The sequence below is a fragment of the Mesoplodon densirostris genome, chromosome 8 (assembly GCF_025265405.1).
Source record: "Mesoplodon densirostris isolate mMesDen1 chromosome 8, mMesDen1 primary haplotype, whole genome shotgun sequence".
NCBI classification, from domain to species: Eukaryota; Metazoa; Chordata; class Mammalia; order Artiodactyla; family Ziphiidae; genus Mesoplodon; species Mesoplodon densirostris.
Genome location: NC_082668.1, coordinates 33,293,085 through 33,316,753, shown reverse-complemented (window position 1 = coordinate 33,316,753; position 23,669 = coordinate 33,293,085). Strand labels below are relative to the sequence as shown.

At 41.2% G+C, this 23,669-nt stretch overlaps 1 protein-coding gene across 1 annotated transcript in view; it reads left to right on the top strand.

Annotated features, from left to right (window-relative positions):
* Positions 1–22,918, top strand: part of CD28 (CD28 molecule) — a 28,013-nt gene extending 5,095 nt beyond the window's left edge. Inside the window, 3 exon segments of the mRNA XM_060107132.1 lie at positions 16,485–16,838; positions 17,090–17,214; positions 22,790–22,918. Coding sequence (XP_059963115.1) covers positions 16,485–16,838; positions 17,090–17,214; positions 22,790–22,918 — 608 coding nt within the window.
* Positions 22,919–23,669: the final 751 nt, after the last annotated feature.

Here is a 23,669-nt window from a genome sequence, read left to right as displayed (position 1 = left end):
CATTTTTAACAATGACATGGATTCCTCTGTTAAGGACTTAGGTGGGTGTTTCTTTTTTTTAAACTTGAGAAGATAGAGGGCTGTGCTTTTCATTTCTTAGGGATACTTGACATGTGATAAAGTGTCAGAACATCACTGTGGCTGTATTTGCAGCTTCCATGTGACCTGACGACTTGTGTTGAAATTCAACAGTACTACTAATAAGGGTACATAATTTAAGACCAGCTTCAGCAATGTTGAGTCCAGGAGGGTTCCATTTCCAATTCACAGACTCTATCCCATAGAAGGTGGATGAGAATGGGCACATAGGAGGAAGAGAATGTTTCGTCCCACCATGAGGCTCCTGTGGGAACTAAAACAGGGTGTTAGTAAGTTACTGTTCTCAAAAGTTCCTGCTCCTTCTTATGCTTTGGGAAGACAGATCTTCTTTCATGTTCTCATTCCATAGGTATTTATTAACATCTTCTACGTGCTATTTTACGTTCTGTAACTGATACAAAAACCCAGTTTGAGCTACAATGAAGTTAAAAATGAGAACTGCGAAAACTTTCCAGAATTTTTTTTCTCTTTCAATTTAGGACCACTGTGAATGATGTCCTATCAATGCTAATTTATTTTATGGAAAACAGTGATAACCCAAAGCATCCACAGAACTGTTGAATTCAACCACAGACATTTTTTACAGATGGGAGGGAACTTAGACATCTCTCAATTTATAGAAAAGGAAGTTGTGTTGATGGTTCCTCGAAGATGTTAATAGAAAGATGGCATTGCAATGTTTCCTGACATTTTGGGATGCTTTTAGGCTGGACCCATTTTACTTATCCAATCTATCTCCTTTTATACCCTAATACAAGATCCTTAACCTAAATACTGAAGTTTCTTCAATGTCTCACACACCTGCACTTTATGACCTTTCTGATGCTGTTTCCCTTTTGGAATTCCCTCTCCCTTTCCACACATCCAAATCCTCTTGACTTTCACTTTATGTCTTTCGTGCAAGATCCATCTCCCTGAGGAAGCTTTCCCTGGGTATTCAGCCTTTACTACGGTCTTATAAGAGGAGCCCCAATGGGAGTGTAACACAATTTAACAAATATTTATTAAACCTCTGTTATATTTTAGTCTCTATTGGGATCTGAAGGAATATAAAAAGAGGAAAAGAAATATAAAGACTTCATTAGCACACAAGAACTGCTTGTGTAATTAATCAACTTCTCTGTGCTTTTACAGACTTCAGATCTAGTTGAGAAGACTATATGTGACAGGATATAACAGCTGGAAACAGATAAATAAAACTTGGCAGTTTACTACCTCATCATGCTATTTGATGCCTTAATGGCTTTGCATATATTATTCTTGTAATCTGTTATGTCCCCTAGTCCTATCATCTGAAGAAGTCTTCTGAGACCCTACATGGCAAAGTGAGGGACTTCTTTCCTCATCAGGGTTCCTAAAATTATTATTGTGTGTTGATACATCTGCTTTTTCCCCCTAGACTGTGAGCTTCTTGCAGACAGGATCATGTCATATCCATCCTTATAACCTCAGTACTATGTACAGTGCAGGAATCATTGTAGGCGTTGGACAAATATTTGTTGAAGGAAATGAATGAATTAGTACTAACTACAATGAGGCAGCATAAAATAAATAGTAAGCTTTTACAGAAAGCTGGGAATTAAGCTGGACTTTAAAGCTAGATAGGTTGTGAATGCATGATGTTATTAATAATAATTGCCAGCTAATATTTATTTTGCACTTATAATGTGCCAGACACTGTTCTATGTGGCTTTCCCTGTATTAAATCATTTATTCTTTTCTTAAATCCTTTGAGGTAGTTACTATGATTACCTTGTCTGTAAGATGGGAAAACTGAGGCATGAAACAGACAGAACAACTTGCCTGTGGTCACACAGTAATTGAGCCAATCCATACACGCTTGCTCCAGGGTTCATGTTCTTACCAATGCCATGTTGCCACAGGAAGGAGAAGAAATCCAAATGAAGAAATTAAGCCAGGAATATCATTTCATGTTCTTGGAACAGTTGACCAGTCTGAATGTATAGAGGCTTGGAGAGGCAGGGTAGAGTCAGGTCCAACAAAGGATTGAATACTGATAATAGAAATTCAAACTTCATTTTCAAGATATTGGGAAACAGCTGAAGGTTTGTGGAAGCAGGATGGTCTAGAGTGTATGGAGACTAGTGACCAGGAGGTCATGTTAGAACACTCTGTCACTTTGTCAGGAAGAAGGTCATAGGATTTGGGTGGCAAAGGTAGGAATAGAAAGGAGTGAGTATTCTGAGAGATGTTTTGAAAGCAGAAATTTCAGGACTTAGTGCCTAGTTTGTGAAAGAGAGGGAGGGTTAAAGAATGATGCCAAGATTTTTGGCTTAAGAGGAATGGTGGTGTCTCCGCCTGAAATCAAGATGTTGTGTAACTGAGTTCTGGAGGAAACTAGTGTTTAACTTTAGACACACTGGGTCCGAAGTAAGGACTTGAGGTATCAGAAGGATGTCTGGTACAAAGCTGAAGACATGGGAACTGGGTAAGAATAAAATATTTAAGCATCCTCAACTTTGGAATAAAATTGAAGCCATGGAAATGGATAGCTAATAGAAAGAAGAGGGTATAACTGTAGAAAAGCAGAGTGTTGAACGGAGTCTGGAAAATAGGCCTGGTTTGGAGTCAGCTGAAGAGGAGGATGAGCTAGTGAAGGAGACAGAGAATGTGTTTGGGAAGGGAAGAGGAGAATGAGGCTCGTGGAATGTCACTAGAGCCAAAAGAGGAAAGAGTTTCCAAAGAGACAGTGGTTAATGGCTTTGACTGCATAAGGGAAAGAGAAGTGAGTAATGACTTGGAAAGGCCATTGGTTTTGGCTAAAAGGAAGCCATTTGGGGCTTCGGAGTTTAGGCAAGTGACGGGGAAGGAAGATAACACTTCAAAGGTTTAAGAAAAGGTGGAGGGGGACAAAATTGAGAGAGTGAAAAGGAGAGGAAATTGCCAGATAAAGTGAAGACAATCAGGAACTTATAACACTTATAATGTTTACCATGGTATTTTGTACATAGTAGGTGTATAATAAATGTTTCAACTGAGTGACTTAATTATATTCGACAGGTGGAAGGAGCCAAGTGTTGGTTTTGAGTGTGTGTGTGTGTGTTGCATGGGTGGAGGAGAGAGAGGGCTATTAGGAAAGACAAGAGGAAGAGGGAGAGAAAAACAAGAGAACGGAGGCAGTTTTCTTGAGGAGATGGGGATGGAGATTTGGAGAATGGGAGTATTAGCGAGAGGAGGACAAATGTCTAAGAAGAACAGGAGGAAGGGAAGAGATTTATAGGGGTAGAGATGAGTTAGGATGAAGCCAGGGTAGATGAGTGGTTCCATACTGGCATATATATATATATATATATATATATATATATATATATATATATATATATGTTTGATTCTCTCAAGACAGGTCATAGTGTTAAACCTGTCTCCACAAGGGCCACTGGGATAGAATATACCTCAACTTTGAAGAGGTAACCTGTTTGTACTGTAAATTTGCTTGAGTCTTCAAAACTGCACCCTGTGGCTGGGCTTGGCCTCAGCTCACAGCTGTGATAACAGGGTCACAAGGTTCAGGCCAAGCCTGCCCAGCATCACAGGCAGGGCTCCCGTTTCCAGTCAGGGATGTTAATCTTAGCAACTCTCTGTGCTTTTCAGAGAAAGGACATGGTGGCTTGCCCTTGACTTTAGGGAGGCCACGTCTATTATTCTTTTTCCAAACTCAAAATCTAAAACCCCTGATTTATCAAGGTAGGGGGAAGTAATGAAGAGTTTTAGTTTGTTACGCTCTGACTTAACTTTTCTAGGCCTTCATTTCCTCATCTGGTATATGAGGGGGTTGGATGAGAAGGCATCTCAGGTCCATATCTGGCTCAAAAATGCTTCTTAAGTGGGATAAAAGCTCTAGCTTTTACCAGCTCTAGCAAGGCAACCCCACCCCTTTGTGGATGCTCTTATGATATGATAGAGAAAATACAAGAACTGCAACCAGCCATCTTGGAAATTGTTTGGAGAGATTGTGAACCAGGATCTTAGACGCTAATGTGCTTAGAAATGACTGCAGAGTTTTGGGGGACAATATTGCCTTTGTTCTCCCCTATCTTCCGACATAATGTTAAAGTTTAACACAGTAATTATTTTCAAACTTCCAGGCCATGACTCTTATGTAGAAGAATCTGAATATGCTTAGGTGGCCCTAAGCAGACTTTGCAAAGGTATAAGATTTAGGGAGAATGAAACAGACAGGAAAAATGTACTGTTGTCTTCTTTACAGAGTTGTTTTGAATGAGGGTTTAGAATGATGGTGGCTCAGGAGGAAAATATGGTTCCCAAATTTGGGTACCAGATTAAAATATGTATTTAGGATATAATATATTAATACATGAGGTCTCTAGATACCTGTGGGTATTTGTTAACTGGATTCCTGTCATAATATTTATGTAGAAAGCTATAAAGCCCTGATTACCTGCTATCTGAACTACAGGTAACCTTTAAAGGTAATAAAATTGGATTTTTGGCATGGTCTGGTAGCTTTTGGTACAGGTAGCACTTTCATATAAATTAAGGTGCCCTGTCATGTTGTCCTCTCAGAGGGTTCTTCCAGCATTAGGAGCTGAGAGGACAACACAGACCCTTGAATGGTAGGGCCTGGGTTACATCACACCCAAGTTTATGTTGCTTTGTGTTTAGGAAGTTTTGGTCCTAGAGTGCTCATACCCTGCACTGCTGGGTAGCGTCTCTGAGTGGTAGGGATGGGTTGTAGTACAGGTCGTGGTTTTTTAGCAAGTTTAATAATAACTGTCACCCTAATACAGATGACATCCCAATGTACATGTCTATCTCTGATTTTCTTGAGCTCTAGTCCGACTCATCAAACTCCTGGACCTTTCCTCCAAGATGCCTTACCTACCCCTCAGACCCAACATATCTAAAACCCAACAGCTTTTTTTCCAAACAGATTTCCTCTCTTCATGTAGCTAATTTTGTTAATAGTCCCTTACCCAGTCCATGAACTCCACGTCCTTTTGATTCCTGTTCACCATCACCAAGCATAAGCCAGCACCAACACCTTGTCCATCCTTTCTATCCCAGCTGCTACCTCCACAGCTCAGGCCCTAGGAGCTCACACTGATGCTATTGGCCCGGCCTCCTGACCAGTCTCTGCCTCAGCCCTGCCCTCGCTCCAAGCAAATGCACGTGACCCTCTGTGCTAATCTTGCCAAAGCGGTGCTTACCATCCCAGTCTCAGCTCAGGTGTTTTCAATGTCTCCCATTGCCTTTCTAGTAAAATCCATGTGCCTTTTTCTTGGCATTATAAAGGTTCTCCATGATTGGTATCAGCCATCTTCACTTACTTCCCCCCTATGTAAATGGAATGCTCAGCTTGTTCCCAATAAACCCTTACACTAAAGGGCATTTCCTTTACCTTAGCCTGTCTAAATTTACTCCAAAGTTCATGGCCCAGTTAAAGGCCAGTCTGTACAGAAGCAGACTCATCTTGTCTGGAAACAAGGGGTCTTCCCTGTGACTGTCAGTGAGCCTCTACAGGGCTCACACACCAAACCTGGTTTTGGAGTGTAGCTAATTGTGAACCTGCTTTAGGATTTCTCCTAGAAGGAAGAGGCTGCAGCTTCTTTTACATCTTCCCATCTCCCAAGAACCTAGTACTATAGGCCCCATTATTTATTTGCTGAGTGAATGCTTGACTTTGTCAAGGCAGAAGTCAGAATACCAGAACAATTTTCTGACACACTGAAATTTCTTTTCAGAAAGAATTCATTGATTATATTGATAATTTTTCTCTCTCAATAATTAGTGCCTTAGGTCTAGGTGCTTGGATGGGACTTTTTGCTACTATCTGACCTCTGAGTTACTTTCTGACAGTTGCCTGGAGCACAATAATTTTTTAAAAGGCCAAGGATGATGGTCCTCTACATTACAGTGTCTGCCTGTCTGGAAACACAGACCAAGGCTAAAGGTGGTGCTTACACTGGTGCTGGCCAATAGCAACTTCTATTTCTATTATCATCTGTAATCGTATGTACTTGTTTGAACTAAGGTCTCTTTAGATTTTGTTTGAAAGTCACACTTACTCTTGGTAAGAGTTAATGTGCTTGATATAACTTGCTAGTTGTGCATATGCAATCTTGGGCAGGGCTGGTTGCTTGGCCTGACTGTTTTTCCCTACAGAAGTCATTGCTTCCATCATGGTGGCCTCCTCTACACAACTCTCTTTTCCTTCTGATTCTGGAACCTCTTCCTCCCCTTGCCCCTTTAGATCTGAGCATGGTTATAACTCTGCTGCTAGGAGCTACAGGTTCTAGTACTATCCCCTGTGGTTCCAAACCACTGCCAAGAGTCTTTTTATAAATAAACCCACCTCCCATCGCCCAGTTTTGAGTGTGCCATCTGTTTTCTGCTAAGATCCTGAACGAGACCATGTATACGTATATGGACCACGCTTCTACAAAGACTTTTTTTTTTTTTTTTTTTTTTGGAGAGGCTTTCCTTAAATCTCTATTCCTTGTGAAAATAAGGAGAGTTTCAAGATGACAGTCAACAGAAAACTAGGTGAAATGACCACAAAGTTATTTTGAAAACATAATCTGAATTACCTTCCCCCCCCCATTTTGACATGGATTTCAGAGAGTCTGGAGCCATTCAAAGTTTGATAGCTTTGTTTTTCTCTTTGTTTTCACTGAGGAGGATGGTGAAAGATGCTGTAGTCTGAGTGTCTTGTGTTCCTCTTTCTCACATCTCTATGAATCCAAGCCACAAGCTAGAGTTACCAGAGCCACAGATGGTTCAGCATCCCTGTCCTCCCAGAAAGCACAGTTCGCCTTACAAGTTCCTGAGCAAACACTGTGTTGGCCTATGGTCAGCCTGCCCCTTATGGAGTCTGCAAAAGGAGGAAGTAGTCAGATGGCCATGTGTTGAAAGGTATCCTGGGCCTGAACAGGAAACGTGCTCAGAGGAAAGTTACGGTAACTTCACCAGCTCTGTGGTCAGGAGGGAGGTGTTCTGTGCCAGGGAAACCAGTGTCACCTTCACAATGCATTCACAAACATCACAGGGCAAGATGGTTGAAAAGAGAAAGCTTCATTTTCTTTGGTTCCTGCCTAACATGCTAAATTCTGTTCAGTCAGAATTTTAAAAAGGAAGCAACGTGATTAGGATCTTTACAACCTGGTTGTTAAACTGCAGAAGAAGAAACTCTGATCATGGTGTGCAGAGATAGAACCCAATAAAGTTCTTAAGAGGTCAATGGACATTGACAAGGTCAAGAGGGCAAAGGACAATGACATTGCTAAAGAAACATGTACTCTATCTTTTTTAGGGCTTCCTTAACTTTAGTTAAGGAATGCGGTTTTCAGTCTTGAGTGCTGCGTATTCCACTCTCGGGTTCACCAGCCTCTGTGTGCCATTTGATTTCTCTATGGTGTTATGACAAGGAAAAGGAAAGATGGAATATCGTAAATTAATCATGACAAATAAAGTAATTCACAAAGGCCCTGAAGTTAAGGGTTTGCCCAATGAGGTTTAGATTGAAAGTGATTTTATGTATTGACTAATGTTTGTGTTCAAACTCTTTTGGACACGTGGGCAAGCTGAAAAGGAATTGCTGCAATGGTGTAATTATTGCGTGTGGATCTGAAATAATTTATAAGAGGCATTTCATGGGACCATATTTTCTGTAGGCTTTGTCTGGAATCCATCTATGACCTTCAGGAAGTCTCTGCAATTGTAAACAAAATCTTTTGTGTAGAGACAAAGCAAGTTTGGTAACAGACTTTTTCTAAATATGAAAAAGTCAAGATTGACATGAAATCAAGTCAAACTTGCTGAATGTACAAAACTGGTTTTCTATTCATTCATGATTTAAAATATTACTCCTAGAATCATAAATAAATAATATCTTAGCTCTTCCACAATTTCTGTGACCTTGTTTAGAAAGCCATTTACTTCTTTGGTTTTCAGTTGCCTCTTGTGTAAAATAAGGGATTGGCTGAGATCATCTCCAACTTCCCTTCCAGCTGAGCACTTTTTGCAGGATGGTATTCCAGCAAAACAGGGTAGAAAATGAAATTTATCTTGGTCCTGTCCTCTTCCCACTCCATTTACTCCCTTGCTCAATGGTATTCTCCTCCCTAAGTCTCACTTCTGTGCCATTCAACTGTCAAGTCCAACTTTGAGAAGGTCTAGAAACAATCACCAAAATTGATTGAAATTTTGATGCAACCTGGCAGAGGGAAAAGAACACTAGATTAGAACTCATGAGGCTTGAGCCAAGTCCTAAGCATCATGTACTTGTCCTGTAACCTTGAGCAAAGAATTAGACCTTTTTGACCTCAGTTTCCTTGTCTATAAAATGGGCATAAAGATGACTGTCCTGCTTATTTATTTCACAGGTTAATGTGGAGTTTATATGAGATAAAATAGGAGAAAGCACTTTGTAGCTCTATGAATATAGGCCATAGTTACTAATTTGTCAATGTATTTCCCACACTGCATTTTAGGCTTCACCTTATTTTGAAATCAAAGCATTAACTGAGCTGGTGGGGAGTGTCCTTTTAGGGTCAGGGTTCCTTTTCTGGTGTTTGGAGCCACACCTTAGAGATGGTTAGCCACTCCACCTGTGCAGAGAGTTGTTTATTATTATAGTAATTGACCTATTTACCAGAGGCAAAAGGGGAAAGTTTTGTTTTGTTTTTGGTAACCAAGCTCCCTTCCCCCCTTTCTCATGGAAGCACAAGCAACTTTCAATTTTCCAGAAGTCAACTATATCACAAAATTCACAGATTATCTGTGGGAAATCTTTCAGCTCTCACTGCCGTGCTCATAAGTAGCAGATAAGTACCTTCTCACCTCCAATCTTACTCTTCACATTGGCTGTTGTCAAGGAGGAGTTGTGAGGGAAAGAGGTTTGAGGTTACTGCTTCCTGTCTCCACACCTTTAGCTAGTTTAGCTGCTAGGAAAGGCTTTGAAAAGCAAAGCACTAAATTCATCATCAAAACAACTTGCCAATTCAATTAGAGTCATGTCAGTCAAGCCAATCTTTTGACACCAGAAGCGAATTCAACTGATAGATTGACAATGTCTCTCTTTTAACCTAGTAGGTTTGACCTAGGCAGACCTTGCCTAACTACTCACAAGAGGGAAAACTGAATATTTACAGGGAAAGGGGTAGGTCTGCTAAGAAAAAAATTAACATGAGAAGGATGCTTCCCACTCCTAGCACTAACTGGAAGGCAAAAAGGAATCAAACAGAAGTTAGTATGGGGAAGCTAAATATTTCTCTTATTTCTTCTTCTGAGTCTAGATGTGTCCTTAAATTTTACAATATGTCCTTAAATCATTTGAAGTACTGTAGATTCCCTGAAACTCAGAGAACCAAAATACATATCAAAGCCAAATGTCATTTGGTGTTCTGGTTATTTGTTGCTTTGACTGATCCATGTTATTACTTGACTCTCACAGAGTAAGGGGTATGCATTTTCACACATGCTCCATTTTTAAGAAAAAATAAGAGCAATCAGAATTACTGTTTCTATGGGAAGTCATAATGATCACAAATATTCAATATCACTTAGAGCAATTGATTATCTTTTCCTACCACCCAAAGTGAATTTCCTTCCTTTAGTGTCTCTCCAAAGCAGATGTGGATTTTGAAGTCCTATGAGATGGCTTCTCACTTAGGTTTCTCTGAATGACTGACATGAATCAAGGCGGAAGCAAGTAATATAAGGAGATACATGTTAAAAAAAACAAGAGGTTTTGGGGCTTCCCTGGTGGCTCAGTGGTTGAGGGTCCGCCTGCCGATGCAGGGGACACGGGTTCGTGCCCCGGTCCAGGAAGATCCCATGTGCCGTGGAGCGGCTGGGCCTGTGAGCCATGGCCGCTGAGCCTGCACGTCCGGAACATGTGCTCCACAACGGGAGAGGCCACAATAGTGAGAGGCCTGCGTACTGCAAAAAAAAAAAAAAAAGAAACAAAAAAACCCAAGAGGTTCTATCAGTCAAACTTGAATGCAAGTTGAACCCTCAGCTAGGAGGCTGTTGCCACACACTAGCACATATTAAGAGAACTATTGATACTTCAAGCATAGTACCTAATTTTAAAATGATCTGTGCTGACATAGAAGAGGGAGGAAAGTAAACCTTGACAGATAAATTGGACATCTCTTTTCCCTCAAATGACCATGTAACCAATATTTTTCAAGCTCTTTCCCAACAAAATATTAGTACATAGGGTCACACAGGAAGTGACTTTTCCTTCCCTTGCTCAACTGTTGGATAGGCCATCAACCAGGGGAATACTGAATAGGTAATAGCCAGCCTAGATCTTAGGACCTCAGATTGCTCTTCCCTAAGAAGTTTCTCACTTTGTAGTGCTGAGGGAGAACGGGCTCAGGAGAAATGTGATCAGTTTTAACAATGCTGAGGTTTGAATTTGGAGGCCCCATGATGAACAGAAGGGAAATCTATCTTCCAGTTATCTCATTATATCATGCTCTGTGAAGGAAAGCAGAGGAAGACCACTGCTTTTCCCTCTTCTGAAAAACAGCAAACACTGACTAAGATCCAGGGAGTCAACTATGTGACCAGGAACCTTTGAGGTGATTTCCTTTTCCTTTGCAATGATCCCCTAGGCTGGAAGAATGTCTTCTTCACAGCCCAGATGTCCAAAGTTCACCTCAGTTTCTGAGCTGTCTGTTCCAGTCATGTAATGAATGAAGAAAAGACATAGGCAAAAGGAAAACAGTGTTACTTACTGGTTGGCCTGTGTGGCCTGAGGACAGCATTTTTAACTCCCTCACTCATCACATCTAAACCCACGCTGAGTTCTGCCAACTTCAGTCTGGAAATATTTCTTGAGTTCATCCACCTCTTTCTAACCATAGTTCAGACCCTTATCACCTCTTGCCTAGACTACTACAATTGCATCCTAACTGGTCTCCACGTTTTCACTCTTGGTCTCTTCAAATTCACCTTCCACCTTTGTGCTAAAGGGATCTGTATAAAATGAAAAGTTGTACGTATGACTCTTCTGTTTAAAATCTTTCAAAAGGTTCTCATTACCTGCAGGAGAGAGTCCAACCTATGAACTATGCTTACCTTGCCAACCTTGTCTTTTACAACTCAGGTCCAGCAAATTCAGGAAGGTGCAATTCCCAACACCTGCCATACTCTTTCTCCCCTCCTCATCTGCTCTGCCTAGACTATTCTTTTCTTTCTCTTTGTCTTTATCTTCCCCACAGTCCCCTACCTCACCCCTACCCCAACACACATTCTCCTACCTCCCCCGCACACCCTAACACAAAGACTCATCTTAGCTAGGATAACTTTTACTTCATAAAAACCTGTTGAATCAGTGTGTGCATAATCCTTATAAGACTCAGGTCAGCAGTCACCTCCTCCAGAAATCCTTAGTTGATTCCCCAGTTGCCCTCACAAACACTTGCAGATCACTCTGCCACTCTTTTTAAAGTTGCTGTCTGTTTTTGTATCTTTCTTCTCCCACTAGATTGTGAGCTGCCCAAGGATAGACACTGAGCCCTGCTTACCTTTGGGAAATCAATTTCTCTCTCCCAGTGCCTCTTGGGACAGTGTCTCACCCTGAGTTATGCAAGAGGCACTAAGCAAACTACTGGAATGTAGATGCTTGAGCTTCTCTGGCCCCCCTCCCTCTCCAGCTTGCTGTGGGTGCTGGGAGAAGGAGGCCAAACTGAGCAACTGTCCAGGATTGCTCTTCAGCCTTACTCAGTTTCCTTGCCCAGGCTTCCCCTTCCCGCTTTTTAAAAATCCCTGCAAAGGAGTCCTATTCTCATCTTTTTTCTTACATCAGCTCTCAGAGGAAGATCAGGAAGAATTCGAATGCCCATTAGAACAGAATTCAAGTAATTAATAACAGAAACACACTTCTTGGAGTCCTCAATAGGCAGAAGCACAGATACCTAAGCTGAAAAGGAACGCAGATGTTGGCATTTCTTGCTGGGGTTGGCTCTTCCAATCAGAACCGGCCCGGTGATTCTTGCTAAGTAAGCAAAGAAAAAGGCCAAGCAAGATTCAACAAAACAGAAAATGAGTTGGATTTTCCTATCAAGACAGGCTGAAACTTTTGAGTCTTTATGTGTTTATTTTTCAGTGCTTTTAGAGAGTATTTGTTATAATGAATAATAAATGAAGCTAAAGTTGTTGTTGAGAGCGATTTTGAATGAGGACTTAATGAGATGCAAGGCAGAGCTAGCTACTGCTAAGAATGGTACAGTCTGATCACCATCTTTCACTTATTATTTAATGAGATGCTATTGTTTGCACAGTATCATGCAAAGAAGCATAACCTCTTGTCCTTGATCAAAACAGACTTGGAAACTAGGGGTGTAGAGGAAATACACACAAATCAAAAATTAAACAAATGGAAGCCTATGAAACAAGAGGTGTTCAAAATGTAGAACAGAGAGTAATTATTTTGAGACCTGAGAAGGGAGAGACATTGTAAGCCATGGAGTTGGTGAACAAAGTACAGAGAGATGAGTACTCACAGTGTGTCCCTAAATGATCTGGCTAACGGGGAGGGTTTTGCTTCAAGGAAATGAGATTGGAAATGCTAGTGGAAGCCTGTGAATTGAGGATTAAAAGTGAGTTTCAACTGTTAAGCCACTGCTTCGCAAACTTGACTGCAAATTAGAATCTCCTGAGAAACTTTAAAAATTTTGATGTCTGGGTTCTACATGCAAGAATTCTGATTTAATTGGCCTGGGAATCAAGGTTTTTTTTTAAAGTTTCCAGATGACTCTGATATGCTGTCAGCTTGAGAACTCTGTTAGGCTATAGTGGTTTTCAACCCTGACTGAATATTAGAATCAAACAGGGGAATTGTTAAACCAAAGCCAAACACAACATATAAAATAGGAGAAAATATTTGCAAATCACATATCTTGATAAGGAACTTGTATCAAAAATATTGGGCTTCCCTGGTGGCACAGTGGTGGAGAGTACGCCTGCCGATGCAGGGGACACGGGTTCGTGCCCCGGTCCGGGAGGATCCCACATGCCGTGGAGTGGCTGGGCCCGTGAGCCATGGCCGCTGAGCCTGTGCATCCGGAGCCTGTGCTCTGCAGCGGGAGAGGCCACAACAGTGAGAGGCCCGCATACTGCAAAAAAAAAAAAATTATATATATATATATATGTAAAGAACTCTGATAACACTAACAAGACAACCCAGGTAAGTGGGCAAATGATCTAAATAGACATTTCTCTAAAAAGGATATAAAATAGCTAATAAGTACATGAAAAAAATGCTCAAATCATTAGTCATTAGGGAAATGCAAATCAAACCACAATGATATACCACTTCATAACCCTAGGATGGCTATAATAAAAAAGATGGACAACAACAAGTGTTGGCAAGAATGGGGAGAAATTGGAACCCTTATACACCGCTGGTGGGGCTGTAAAATGGTGCAGTTGTCTTTTTTTTTTTTTTTCTTTTTCTTTTTTGCTGTATGCGGGCCTCTCACTGTTGTGGCCTCTCCCGTTGCGGTGCACAGGCTCCGGATGCGCAGGCCCAGCGGCCATGGCTCACGGGCCCAGCCGCTCCGCGGCATATGGGATCCTCCCAGACCGGGGCACGAACCCGTATCCCCTGCATCGGCAGGCGGACTCTTAACCACTGCGCCACCAGGGAGGCCCGGTGCAGTTGTTTTAGGAAGCAGTTTGGCAGTTCCTTAACAAGTTAAATACAAAGTTACCATAATGACCCAGCAATGCCACTCCAGGTGTACACCCAAGAGAATTGAGAACATTCACCCACACAAAAACTTGTACATGAATATTCATAGCAGCATTATTCACAATAGCCAACAAGTGAAAGCAACTAATGAATGAAGAAACAAAATGTGGTATATCCGTACAATGGGTTATTATTTGGCCATGAAAAGGAATGAAGTTCTGATACATTTACAACATAGATGAACCTTGACAACATTCTGCTAAGTGAAAGAAGCTAGATACAAAAGGCAACAAAAAACTAAAAATAGAACTACCATATGACCCAGCAATCCCACTACTGGGCATATACCCTGAGAAAACCATAATCCAAAAAGAGTCATGTACCAAACTGTTCATTGCAGCTCTATTTACAATAGCCAGGACATGGAAGCAACCTAAGTGTCCATCGACAGATGAATGGATAAAGAAGATGTGGCCCATATATACAATGGAATATTACTCAGCTATAAAAAGAAATGAAATTGAGTTATCTGTAGTGAGGTGGGTGGACCTAGAGTCTGTCATACAGAGTGAAGTAAGTTAGAAAGAGAAAAATAAATACCGTATGCTAACGCATATATATGGAATCAAAAAAAAAAAAAGGTCATGAAGAACCTAGGGGCAAGACAGGAATAAAGACGCAGACCTACTAGAGAAAGGACTTGAGGACACGGGGAGGGGGAAGGGTAAGCTGGGACAAAGTGGGAGAGTGGCATGGACATATATACACTACCAAACGTAAAACCGATAGCTAGTGTGAAGCAGCCGCATAGCACAGGGAGATCAGCTTGGTGCTTTGTGACCACCTAGAGGGTTGGGATAGGGAGGGTGGGAGGGAGGGAGATGCCAGAGGGAGGAGATATGGGAATATATGTATATGTATAGCTGGTTCACTTTGTTATAAAGCAGAAACTAGCATACGATTGTAAAGCAATTATACTCCAATGAAGATGTTAAAAAAAAAAGGCAACATATTGATGATCCCATTTATATGAAATGTCCAGAATAGGCAAATCCATAGATGTAGAAAATAGATTAGTGATTGACAGGGGCTGGAAAAAAGAAGGAATGGGGAGGGGGCTGCTAATGGTTATGGGATTTCTTTTGGGGGGTAATGAAATATTCTGGAATCAGAGAGTGGTGATCCATTCACAGCTTTGTGAATGTAATAAAAAGCCACTAAACTTTTAAAGTTTACTTTAAAAGGGTGAACTTTAAAAAAAGGGTGAGCTTTATGGTGCATGAATTATATCTTAATAAGTTGTTATAAAAAATGAAAAGAATCGATCCCTCTCTCCACCAGCATAGACCAGTTAAATCAGAATTTTTGGGAATGGGACCCAAGCACAGGTTCTTGATGTACAGCTAGCATTGAGAACTATGTAAGGGATGAAAAGCTATTAGTGATTTAGTTCTATGCAGCTCCATTTTCTCCAAAGCAAAAACAAAATACTTGAGTACATGGATTCAAATCCGGATTCAAACCCAGGTTAAATTGTAAATTTCATTTTAATAGATTATTTGACCCTTTAGTATGGGTATGGGGGGTATTGCTTCAAATAACCCTTTAAAAAAATGTGAACAGGCAGACAATTGTTAGTATACCTAAAAATAATAGCAAAAATGTTTTTTGTTTGTATTGAATTTTGAATCAAATACACAAAGTGATTTATTGTTTTAAAGAAATTTTGGAGAGTGTTGGTTGCAAAGTCGATTCTCAGTGCTTAAGTGGCCCATTGCTCAGGTGGTTGTAGTTTACTTGGGTTTTAGTCCTTGCTTTGCTCACCATCTGCTCAGTGATATTAGACAGATCATCCAATGTTTCTAGGCCTCATACAGTCACTACAAGAAAAGGGAATATATCGTCATGTGCTAGGGAATGGGGTATAGTGGGAAAAAAACAAGATAGAATAGATATGTTCTCTTCCATCATTCAGATTTCAGGTTCTTTGCTTTAAAAGTGAAGAGATTGAACTAGGTGGTCTCCAGATTCTTTGATCGTTTACTAGGATAGTATAAAGGTATTAGATGGACTAGAGAAAGAACTCTTGTGGGCCTCTTGGGCCTCTTCCATCTTCTGTGATTTAAAGAAACAAATATGCACACTTCCTGACAAGGCTGTTTTCAGAATTTGCTATGGAGGATAAATTAAATTCTTTGGGTTACATTTTTCTTACCTCTTTATCCTACTCTTGGAACAGCCAATAAAAAAAGTCAAAATGTTTCAAAACATATAAATTCCTTCCCAACAGGCTGAATCACAAATTCAAATACAAATCTATTTGTTTATGTCAGGTGTTAAAAGCCATTTCCAAGTAAAACACTCAATTAGAAAATTAATTGAGCATGATTAACATGTTAGGAACCTCGGCACAGATTCAAAAATTCCCGATGCATAGCTATGATGTTCAATGCCAACAGAAGGCCACATTCTGCCTTCCAAGTGAAATCATGCTCCACTGTCCCATTCAAAGGAGGATGAAAATAATATCAAAGTGTAAACTCTCAGGATAACTATCTTCCAAAGAGCTCCTGCGTCTTCATCTGCCAAGAGAAATCCTTTGCTGGAGATCTGTTTATTTTGTTAATTAATATATCTTGACTTCAGAAAAAACGTCCTTATATTCTTGTTCTAAGCAAATGATTTTTTCCCCATCCAGAAAACAAGATTTTGGTGAATCAGTCGCCCATGCTTGTGGTAAACAACAATGAGGTCAACCTCAGCTGCAAGTATACCTACAACCTCTTCTCGAAGGAGTTCCGGGCATCCCTTTATAAGGGAGTAGATAGTGCTGTGGAGGTCTGTGCTGTGAATGGAAATCACTCCAAGTCACTTCAGTCTACAAATAAGGAATTCAACTGCACTGTGAACTTGGGCAACGAAACAGTGACATTCTACCTCCAGGATTTGTACGTTAACCAAACGGATATTTATTTCTGCAAAATCGAGGTTCTGTATCCTCCTCCTTACATAGACAATGAGAAGAGTAATGGGACCATTATCCATGTGAAAGGTAACGCACGGCTCGACCAGTGTCCACTCTCAAGTAATGGTTTTCAACAGCAGTCTTGAAAACTAGGTCGTGATCAGTGGTGGGGTTGGCTAACTCCCAAAGAGGACAGACCAATGAGGAAGTCTACACCTCTTAAGCCAGTGATATTTTGCATATTTTGATTCCTCTCACATTCTCCTCTAGGAAGAAGGAAGGAAATGTACTCAAGTACCATTCCCATATCATTTAATCTAATCTATTCTCTTTTTCAGAGAAACATCTTTGTCCAGCTCTCCGGTCTCCTGAGTCCTCTAAGCCATTTTGGGCACTTGTGGTGGTAAACGGAGTCCTAGCTTTCTATAGCTTGCTAGCAACAGTGGCTCTTTCTAACTGCTGGGTAAGAGAAGCAACACTGTTTTCATGTGACTTTTCCACTGCATATGCAATTGGACATATTCAATAATTTTGCCTATGTGGCTTATTTTCTGTTGAACATGTGATTATTTTCTTTTTCCCTGCTAGGTTTCAGTAGGTTCTCTTTTAGCCTATCCAGCTTGATCTGAGATAAAAATCGGATGTGAGTTTATGTTCCAGAAGGCACTGATTAGGTGGCCAGGCAGAGTAAGAAGCTAAACAGGTAAATAAGTGTGGGAGATAAATTAGGGTAGAAAATTACCTTTCTTCCCCCCACTTTGCAATGTCATTATGACATATAAAATAGCTCTAATATATACATATGTATAAAAATCTAAGCGACTTGGGGATCTAAGAAACTGAAGCCAATGAATAACTTTGGTTCAGGGTCAAAAATCATGAGAAATTTGTCTACTGAAATTATGCATTCAAACCTAGCAAGGAAACTAGGTCTGTTTATCTGAGTCATATTTTTATCTCCTCTGAAGCAGTTGAATTTTGCGAGGCCAAGTATGGTGCTGTCATTATGAAACTATAATGGGAGTTAGACTTTTCTGAGCTCTTACCACTGAATTGGAGTTTACGAACTTTTGCAAATGTTCATGCAATAAACTTGGTGTGTTTTTCTCTACCTTCTTCAACGTTGAAGTTTTGGCCCAGATTTGAATGCATATTGATAACCATATCTAATGGGAGGCAGGGACCTCTTTATTTTCTTTCCTTTCTCTTACTCAGAAACTTCCAGTTCTTATGTACACAGTGTGGCACTGATTCCATATTGTCTTTGAATTTTTTTCTAGAAGTTAGATTCATGTACGGATCATTTCCTCAACAGGATATGTATGCTTCTCAAGGATATAGGACTATTTCTCTTGACATTCACCATCCATCTGGTATTAAGTACATTTAGCTTAGTGCTTAAAGAATGCTTATGAGCTGATGAATTGATAACCCCCATAGAGGCCAAACTAAGGACTTAAATGAGTATGCCTGAAGTATCATACCTATCTTTAAGGCATATTCCATACATCTAACTAATTCATACATGGATCAGTGATTTCTGGAAGCCATACCATGTTGAAGCCATCCTATTTACTATAGCCTTGGTGCTGGGCAGGGTCAGGGTGGAGGAGGAAGGCAGCCCTGGGTTCACAGTCATGCCAAGGATAGATTCAGCCTGGGATCCTTTTAAACTCTTGTCAGCCTATTACCAAAGTTTGCCTCTCCCTCGTTCCCCAAATGCTTCTCCCATTTTGAGAGACTAGGGGGCAGATGGATGCTTGTCAGGCTGCCTGTTGCCTAATCTGTACCTCCAACCAAATCTGTAACCACCAAAGTGGCTGCTTGTTCCTGGAAATCCTTTATATCAGATCATGAGAATTTGCCTATCTTGCCTTCTTCAAGTTGCCCAACTCTGATGGGGGCTTTTTATGTAGTGAAATATTGCCTAAGTTCTTCCTCTGATGTCAGTTGAGTCTGGATCTTGGTGTCTTCATCCTAGTTACCTTTCATCTTTGAACCTCTGTGGAGTTTGCCAATAACATTAGAATTTAGGCTCCGGACGCGCAGGCTCAGCGGCCATGTCTCATGAGCCCAGCCGCTCTGCGGCACGTGGGATCCTCCCGGACCGGGGCACGAACCCATGTCCTCTGCATCGGCAGGTGGACTCTCAACCACTGCGCCACCAGGGAAGCCCTCAGTTCTTGTTTTTATCTTGATCCCCTTGGAATATCAACTTCTTAATCTAAAAGCCAGGTGCAGTGCCTTTTGGGGTACATTTCCAGGACAGGTGCTCCCCTGTAGGTCCCCTGTAGTATGCTGACCTAAGTCAATGTACTTTACTAGCTTTGTAAGAAGTAGTTTTGGAAAACTGTTTTAACTTTCAGTGGCCAGAAGGGTACTGCTCACCATTTAAAACTTATTGTCAATATACACTAGAATATCAGTTACTATAAGCAGGGACTAACTTGCTAAGTGACTCGAATTACCCAAAGGGACAAAAGTAGCTTCTATTTTTAATGAGTTTAAAAAGTTTACTTTTAAATTGGAAACATCATAAATGCAATATGCTTTTCTTTGGCAGCACTACTAATTCCTAGTGAGGTTCATCTTCCTTTGTTTTGAGAAAACTTATTTTGGTCTTATTCTGTCTCATGAGCTCCCTGAAAATTGGGAAGTCCCAGTGCTTGACATACCTTATCTTCTTCTGTGGCCTCTTGTGGTTAATTAGGTTACCCAATAAGAAGTATCCTTTATTTGCAACTCAAACATAGGTCTTTGTACTCTCTGACCAAAAGGGTGTGAAATAAATATATAAGTATATTTCATAGAATAACAGATCATTTTTACCCAGGGCTCATCTTTTCCGGATACTGTTTAAGTGACTTGCTGAGATAGGCAGCCAGGCCATCAGGGATCTCTAGTAGCCATTTCCAGGGTACTTTTCTGGGATCCTATTTTTGGCTGGTCTGCATTGTGCCTTGGTGTAAGATGCCATTTTCTGGAACTTCCTGAGGGTCTGTGATGTACTGCCGTAGGCAGTTCTAAGCTGAGTGCATTTCTGGGAACAGCTGCAGATTCTATCTCAGTTCTTGACCTGTTGCTGACATTTGAATAAAGAAAGAGCTCCCCTCTGCCAGGCAGCCACAGACCAGCACCTGTCACTCTCACTCAATCCTCAATTCACTCAGTTGAGATGGTAAACCCATTCTCCTTCTTAGTCTAAAGGAGCCTTTAAAAAACACAGTTTTCTCCACTATAAATCACACTGTGGGGAATGTGAATAGTGTGTGTACAGGTAGTATCTGCCTTTAAATCCAGTGGGTTCTTGAAGACCATGTCTTTTAAATGAATTACCCTGTGTATGCCTGTGTCTTTCTGCTGCTTCCGAGAAACAAGTTGGTAAGGATGGGAGTAGAAGGAAGAGGAAGGGAAGAGTGGTCCTGAAATCACACATCTTTAGCAGACAGTGAATGTTGAAGGGCTAAATGACTTAGTCACAGAGACATGTAAGGTGAGTACTCTGCACACGTATATGCATATGCTAGATGAACATGGGCACTGTGGGTTCTGTATACTGTTCCCAGCATGTCTCATTTCCATCCCACTGTTGTGTTTACAGTTAGGGTGAAAATGACTAGATCTGCTGTCTGATAACAGCATGAGGGTAAGCATGGGAGCGGATTGCAACAGATCTTTCATAATTTTGGTGCAACCCAGAGAACCTCAGAGCCAAGACATCTTCATTATGGGGGCCCCTCTAACTAGCTATAGTTTAATTTGAGTGTCCAGAAGCAAAGTCTGTCTCTTAGGAGTCTGGCAAGGGAAGTCATCAGAGTTAGAGTAGGTACTCTAATGCCTCCCAGGATATCAGCAGCAGCCTTACCACATTTATTTGGGGGCAGACAATTCCTTGCCTTACTCCTGCCCTGCCATAACCCTGTGCCCAAGAGATCTCTAGTCCTTTATTTATAGAAAGGATGTAGAACCAAGATGTTTGAAGGGCAACTTCCCTCACCCCCTTGGTTTCCATAGCTACCTCTCCCTGAATGCATCCCCCAATTATGTCTGTTTAATGCTGTCCTCTTCTTACTTTCAGCTAGATAACCCCATCCATCGTCTCAAATCCCAAATGACCAAAGCTGAATTGATAGTCTCTTTCAAATCCACTTTTCCTATCATCTTGCCTTATACTTATGGATGGACCATCAACCTCCTGATCACCCAGGCTCAAATCATCAGTCATATTTGAGTATGAGCAAGAAGGAGGACTCAGGCAGTCTAGCAATATTCATTCTAACTTGACGATATATTTTGTATCCATTGCTTCATTTTCATTCCTTTCTTTTTCATGATCAGACTCTTCAGATAAGGATTTCTCGGTCTTGGCACTACTGACATTTGAGCTGGATAATACTTTGTTGTCAGGGGCTGCCCTGTGCATTGTAGGATGTATAGCAGCATCTCTGGCCTCTGCCCACTAGATACCAGTAGCATTCATCCCAGTGTGACAACCCAAAATGTCTTCAGATGTTGTAAAGTGTCCTCTGGGACAGAGGATAAGGGAGTTGGAGGTGTCAAGGATGAGGCTTAGGCGGTCTGGTATGGGCAACTGTGTATATGGTAGTGTCACTCACTGGGATGAGAAACACCGGAAAAGACCATTTTAGGGGAAGATCCTGAGTTTCTTTCTGGACATGTTGAGTTTAAAGTATCTTTGAGGTCTAGTCCAGAGATATAAATTTGGGTGAATAGGTGGCAATTGAAACTGTGAATGTGGATGAGGTTGCCTAGGGAGAGAGGATGGCATGAGTAGAGGAGAAGGCTTAGGACCAAACCGTGAGGAACTCTAACGCTGAACGGCTAGTTAGAGAAGAATGAGCTTGCAGAGGAGGCAAGGAGAGAGTGGCCCCAGAGTGCCAGGATGAGAACTGGGGTGGTAGCACCTCACGGAAGGCAAAGCAGAGCATTTCAGAAGGGAACAGATAATCTCGAATGCTGCTGAGAGCTCAAAAGATGAGGCCTGAAGACATGTTAGTTTTATTCAGTGATATGGAGGCCCATTTTTTACCAACCTTTAACACTCACTCCTGCCCCTTTGATAAGGAAGGTGGGAAGGGCTCAGGTAGGAGTGCATGGAAATAAGGCCAGCCTTTGGCTTATTTATTCTGGTGCTCATGACATTCATGTCCAACGTATCAATATTTACTTATGCATCAGGTCAGGCCTATGTGCCAAGAAATAGACTTTTTTTTCATTCTGGAGAATTCTGAATCCAGAAATCTGGATGGCTTTCTACTTTTAGAATTTTTATGGAACTTTTATCAAACATGTACATTTTACCATCACACTGATTGAGAAAATATGTTCCTAACCCTCAGTCAAAACTTTGCTAAGATTCGTGGTGAGTATAACTCTTATTCTAGGGTTAGTATCACCCCTCATTCCTGGTAGAAAGTCATCCAGAGGGAGCTGTGTCTGAGGGTTGGAGATGAATGACGCTATTGTCTTTATGGAAATATACATACATATAAAGGAACAGGACTGTAACTAGTTGTCTAGAACTGTAACATCCATTTAATTTGGACTCCACTGCTATGAAATTGTGACTATTCTAGACTCTGGAGGGCTGAAGGTCCTCCTTGGTTAATCATGAAAGAAAATGGCTTCTTGAGCAAACGACTAATACAAGAAGATTGCAGTGGGGATGCTTAACCTTTTCAAAGGAGGAAGGGCCTTCAAGAATATTCACATATCATCAGCGGATATGTTAATTAGATATGCTTTTGGAATTCAGTTCAAATGGCTGCATTGAGAGTAACGGGTGCATTTCTCTAAAATACTTTCTTTGATTCAGATTTTTCAGGTTAATTTGGAAGAGTCCAAAGTAGTTGGGTTTGATTGGTCATTATGCAAGTCCAAGGTGCTCAATGAATTCTGGTTTGTTCAGCTTCCTTTGACTGTGTTCTGAAGAGTTGCCCCCAAATCTTAGCACTCCTCCCAGATATCTCCCTCTGTGTCCCTGGCCCCCTTCACAGTGACATTTCTCTTTTCTGCAGATGAAGAGTAAGAGAAACAGGATGCTTCAGAGCGACTACATGAACATGACGCCTCGCAGGCCGGGGCCCACCCGAAAGCACTACCAGCCCTACGCGCCAGCACGGGACTTTGCAGCCTACCGTTCCTGACACGGACGCCTATCCAGATGCAAGCCGGCTGGCCCCTCTTCACCTGCTCAACACCATTGCTCTGGATAGGAAAGGACTGCCTCGTCTTCAGCCAGCCACCTTGGCCTCCTGTTAGGCCACCACTGCTCATTTGTCTTGAACAACTAGACCGAATAACATTATTTTGAGACTCTGAAATGAAGTTAGAGAATATTACTGTGGCAGACTCTTGTAGTGCCATGGCCCAAATTCAAACTCACCATGTATTTATTGACTTGATTGAGAGGTTAGGGTAGAAAACTGAAAGTGAGCGGATTCTGTTAGCCCTGACATCTGCTTCCAGTTCCACTCCTTTCTAACTCACCTGCATATTGCGGTCAAGTGAAGTGTGATATCGAAAGACTTTTTAGATGGAGAAGAAAAGGTTAGGAAATCATTCCCTTTGATTAAATGGGGGTTTTGGGGTGGAGATAAGTTGGAATGGGGGAGGGAGTGGTGAGACATAAACATTTTAAAAACCCTTAAAACACTGTCTCTCACTCATGAAATGAGTCACTTAGTTCCTATTTAATGCTGTTTTATTTTAGTTTGTAAAGATGTAGACATTCTTTTTGATGAATTCTAGTCCTATTTAGTCATTTTGACCAATGGAATCCCTTCAGAGCAATGGGAGGTAAACCAACTTGCTTTCCTTACTCCCTGTGGTGGGAATTCAAGGTAGTCTTCACAATATGATTTCAAAAGAATAAAGTAGTCCTCCCACACCAAGGAA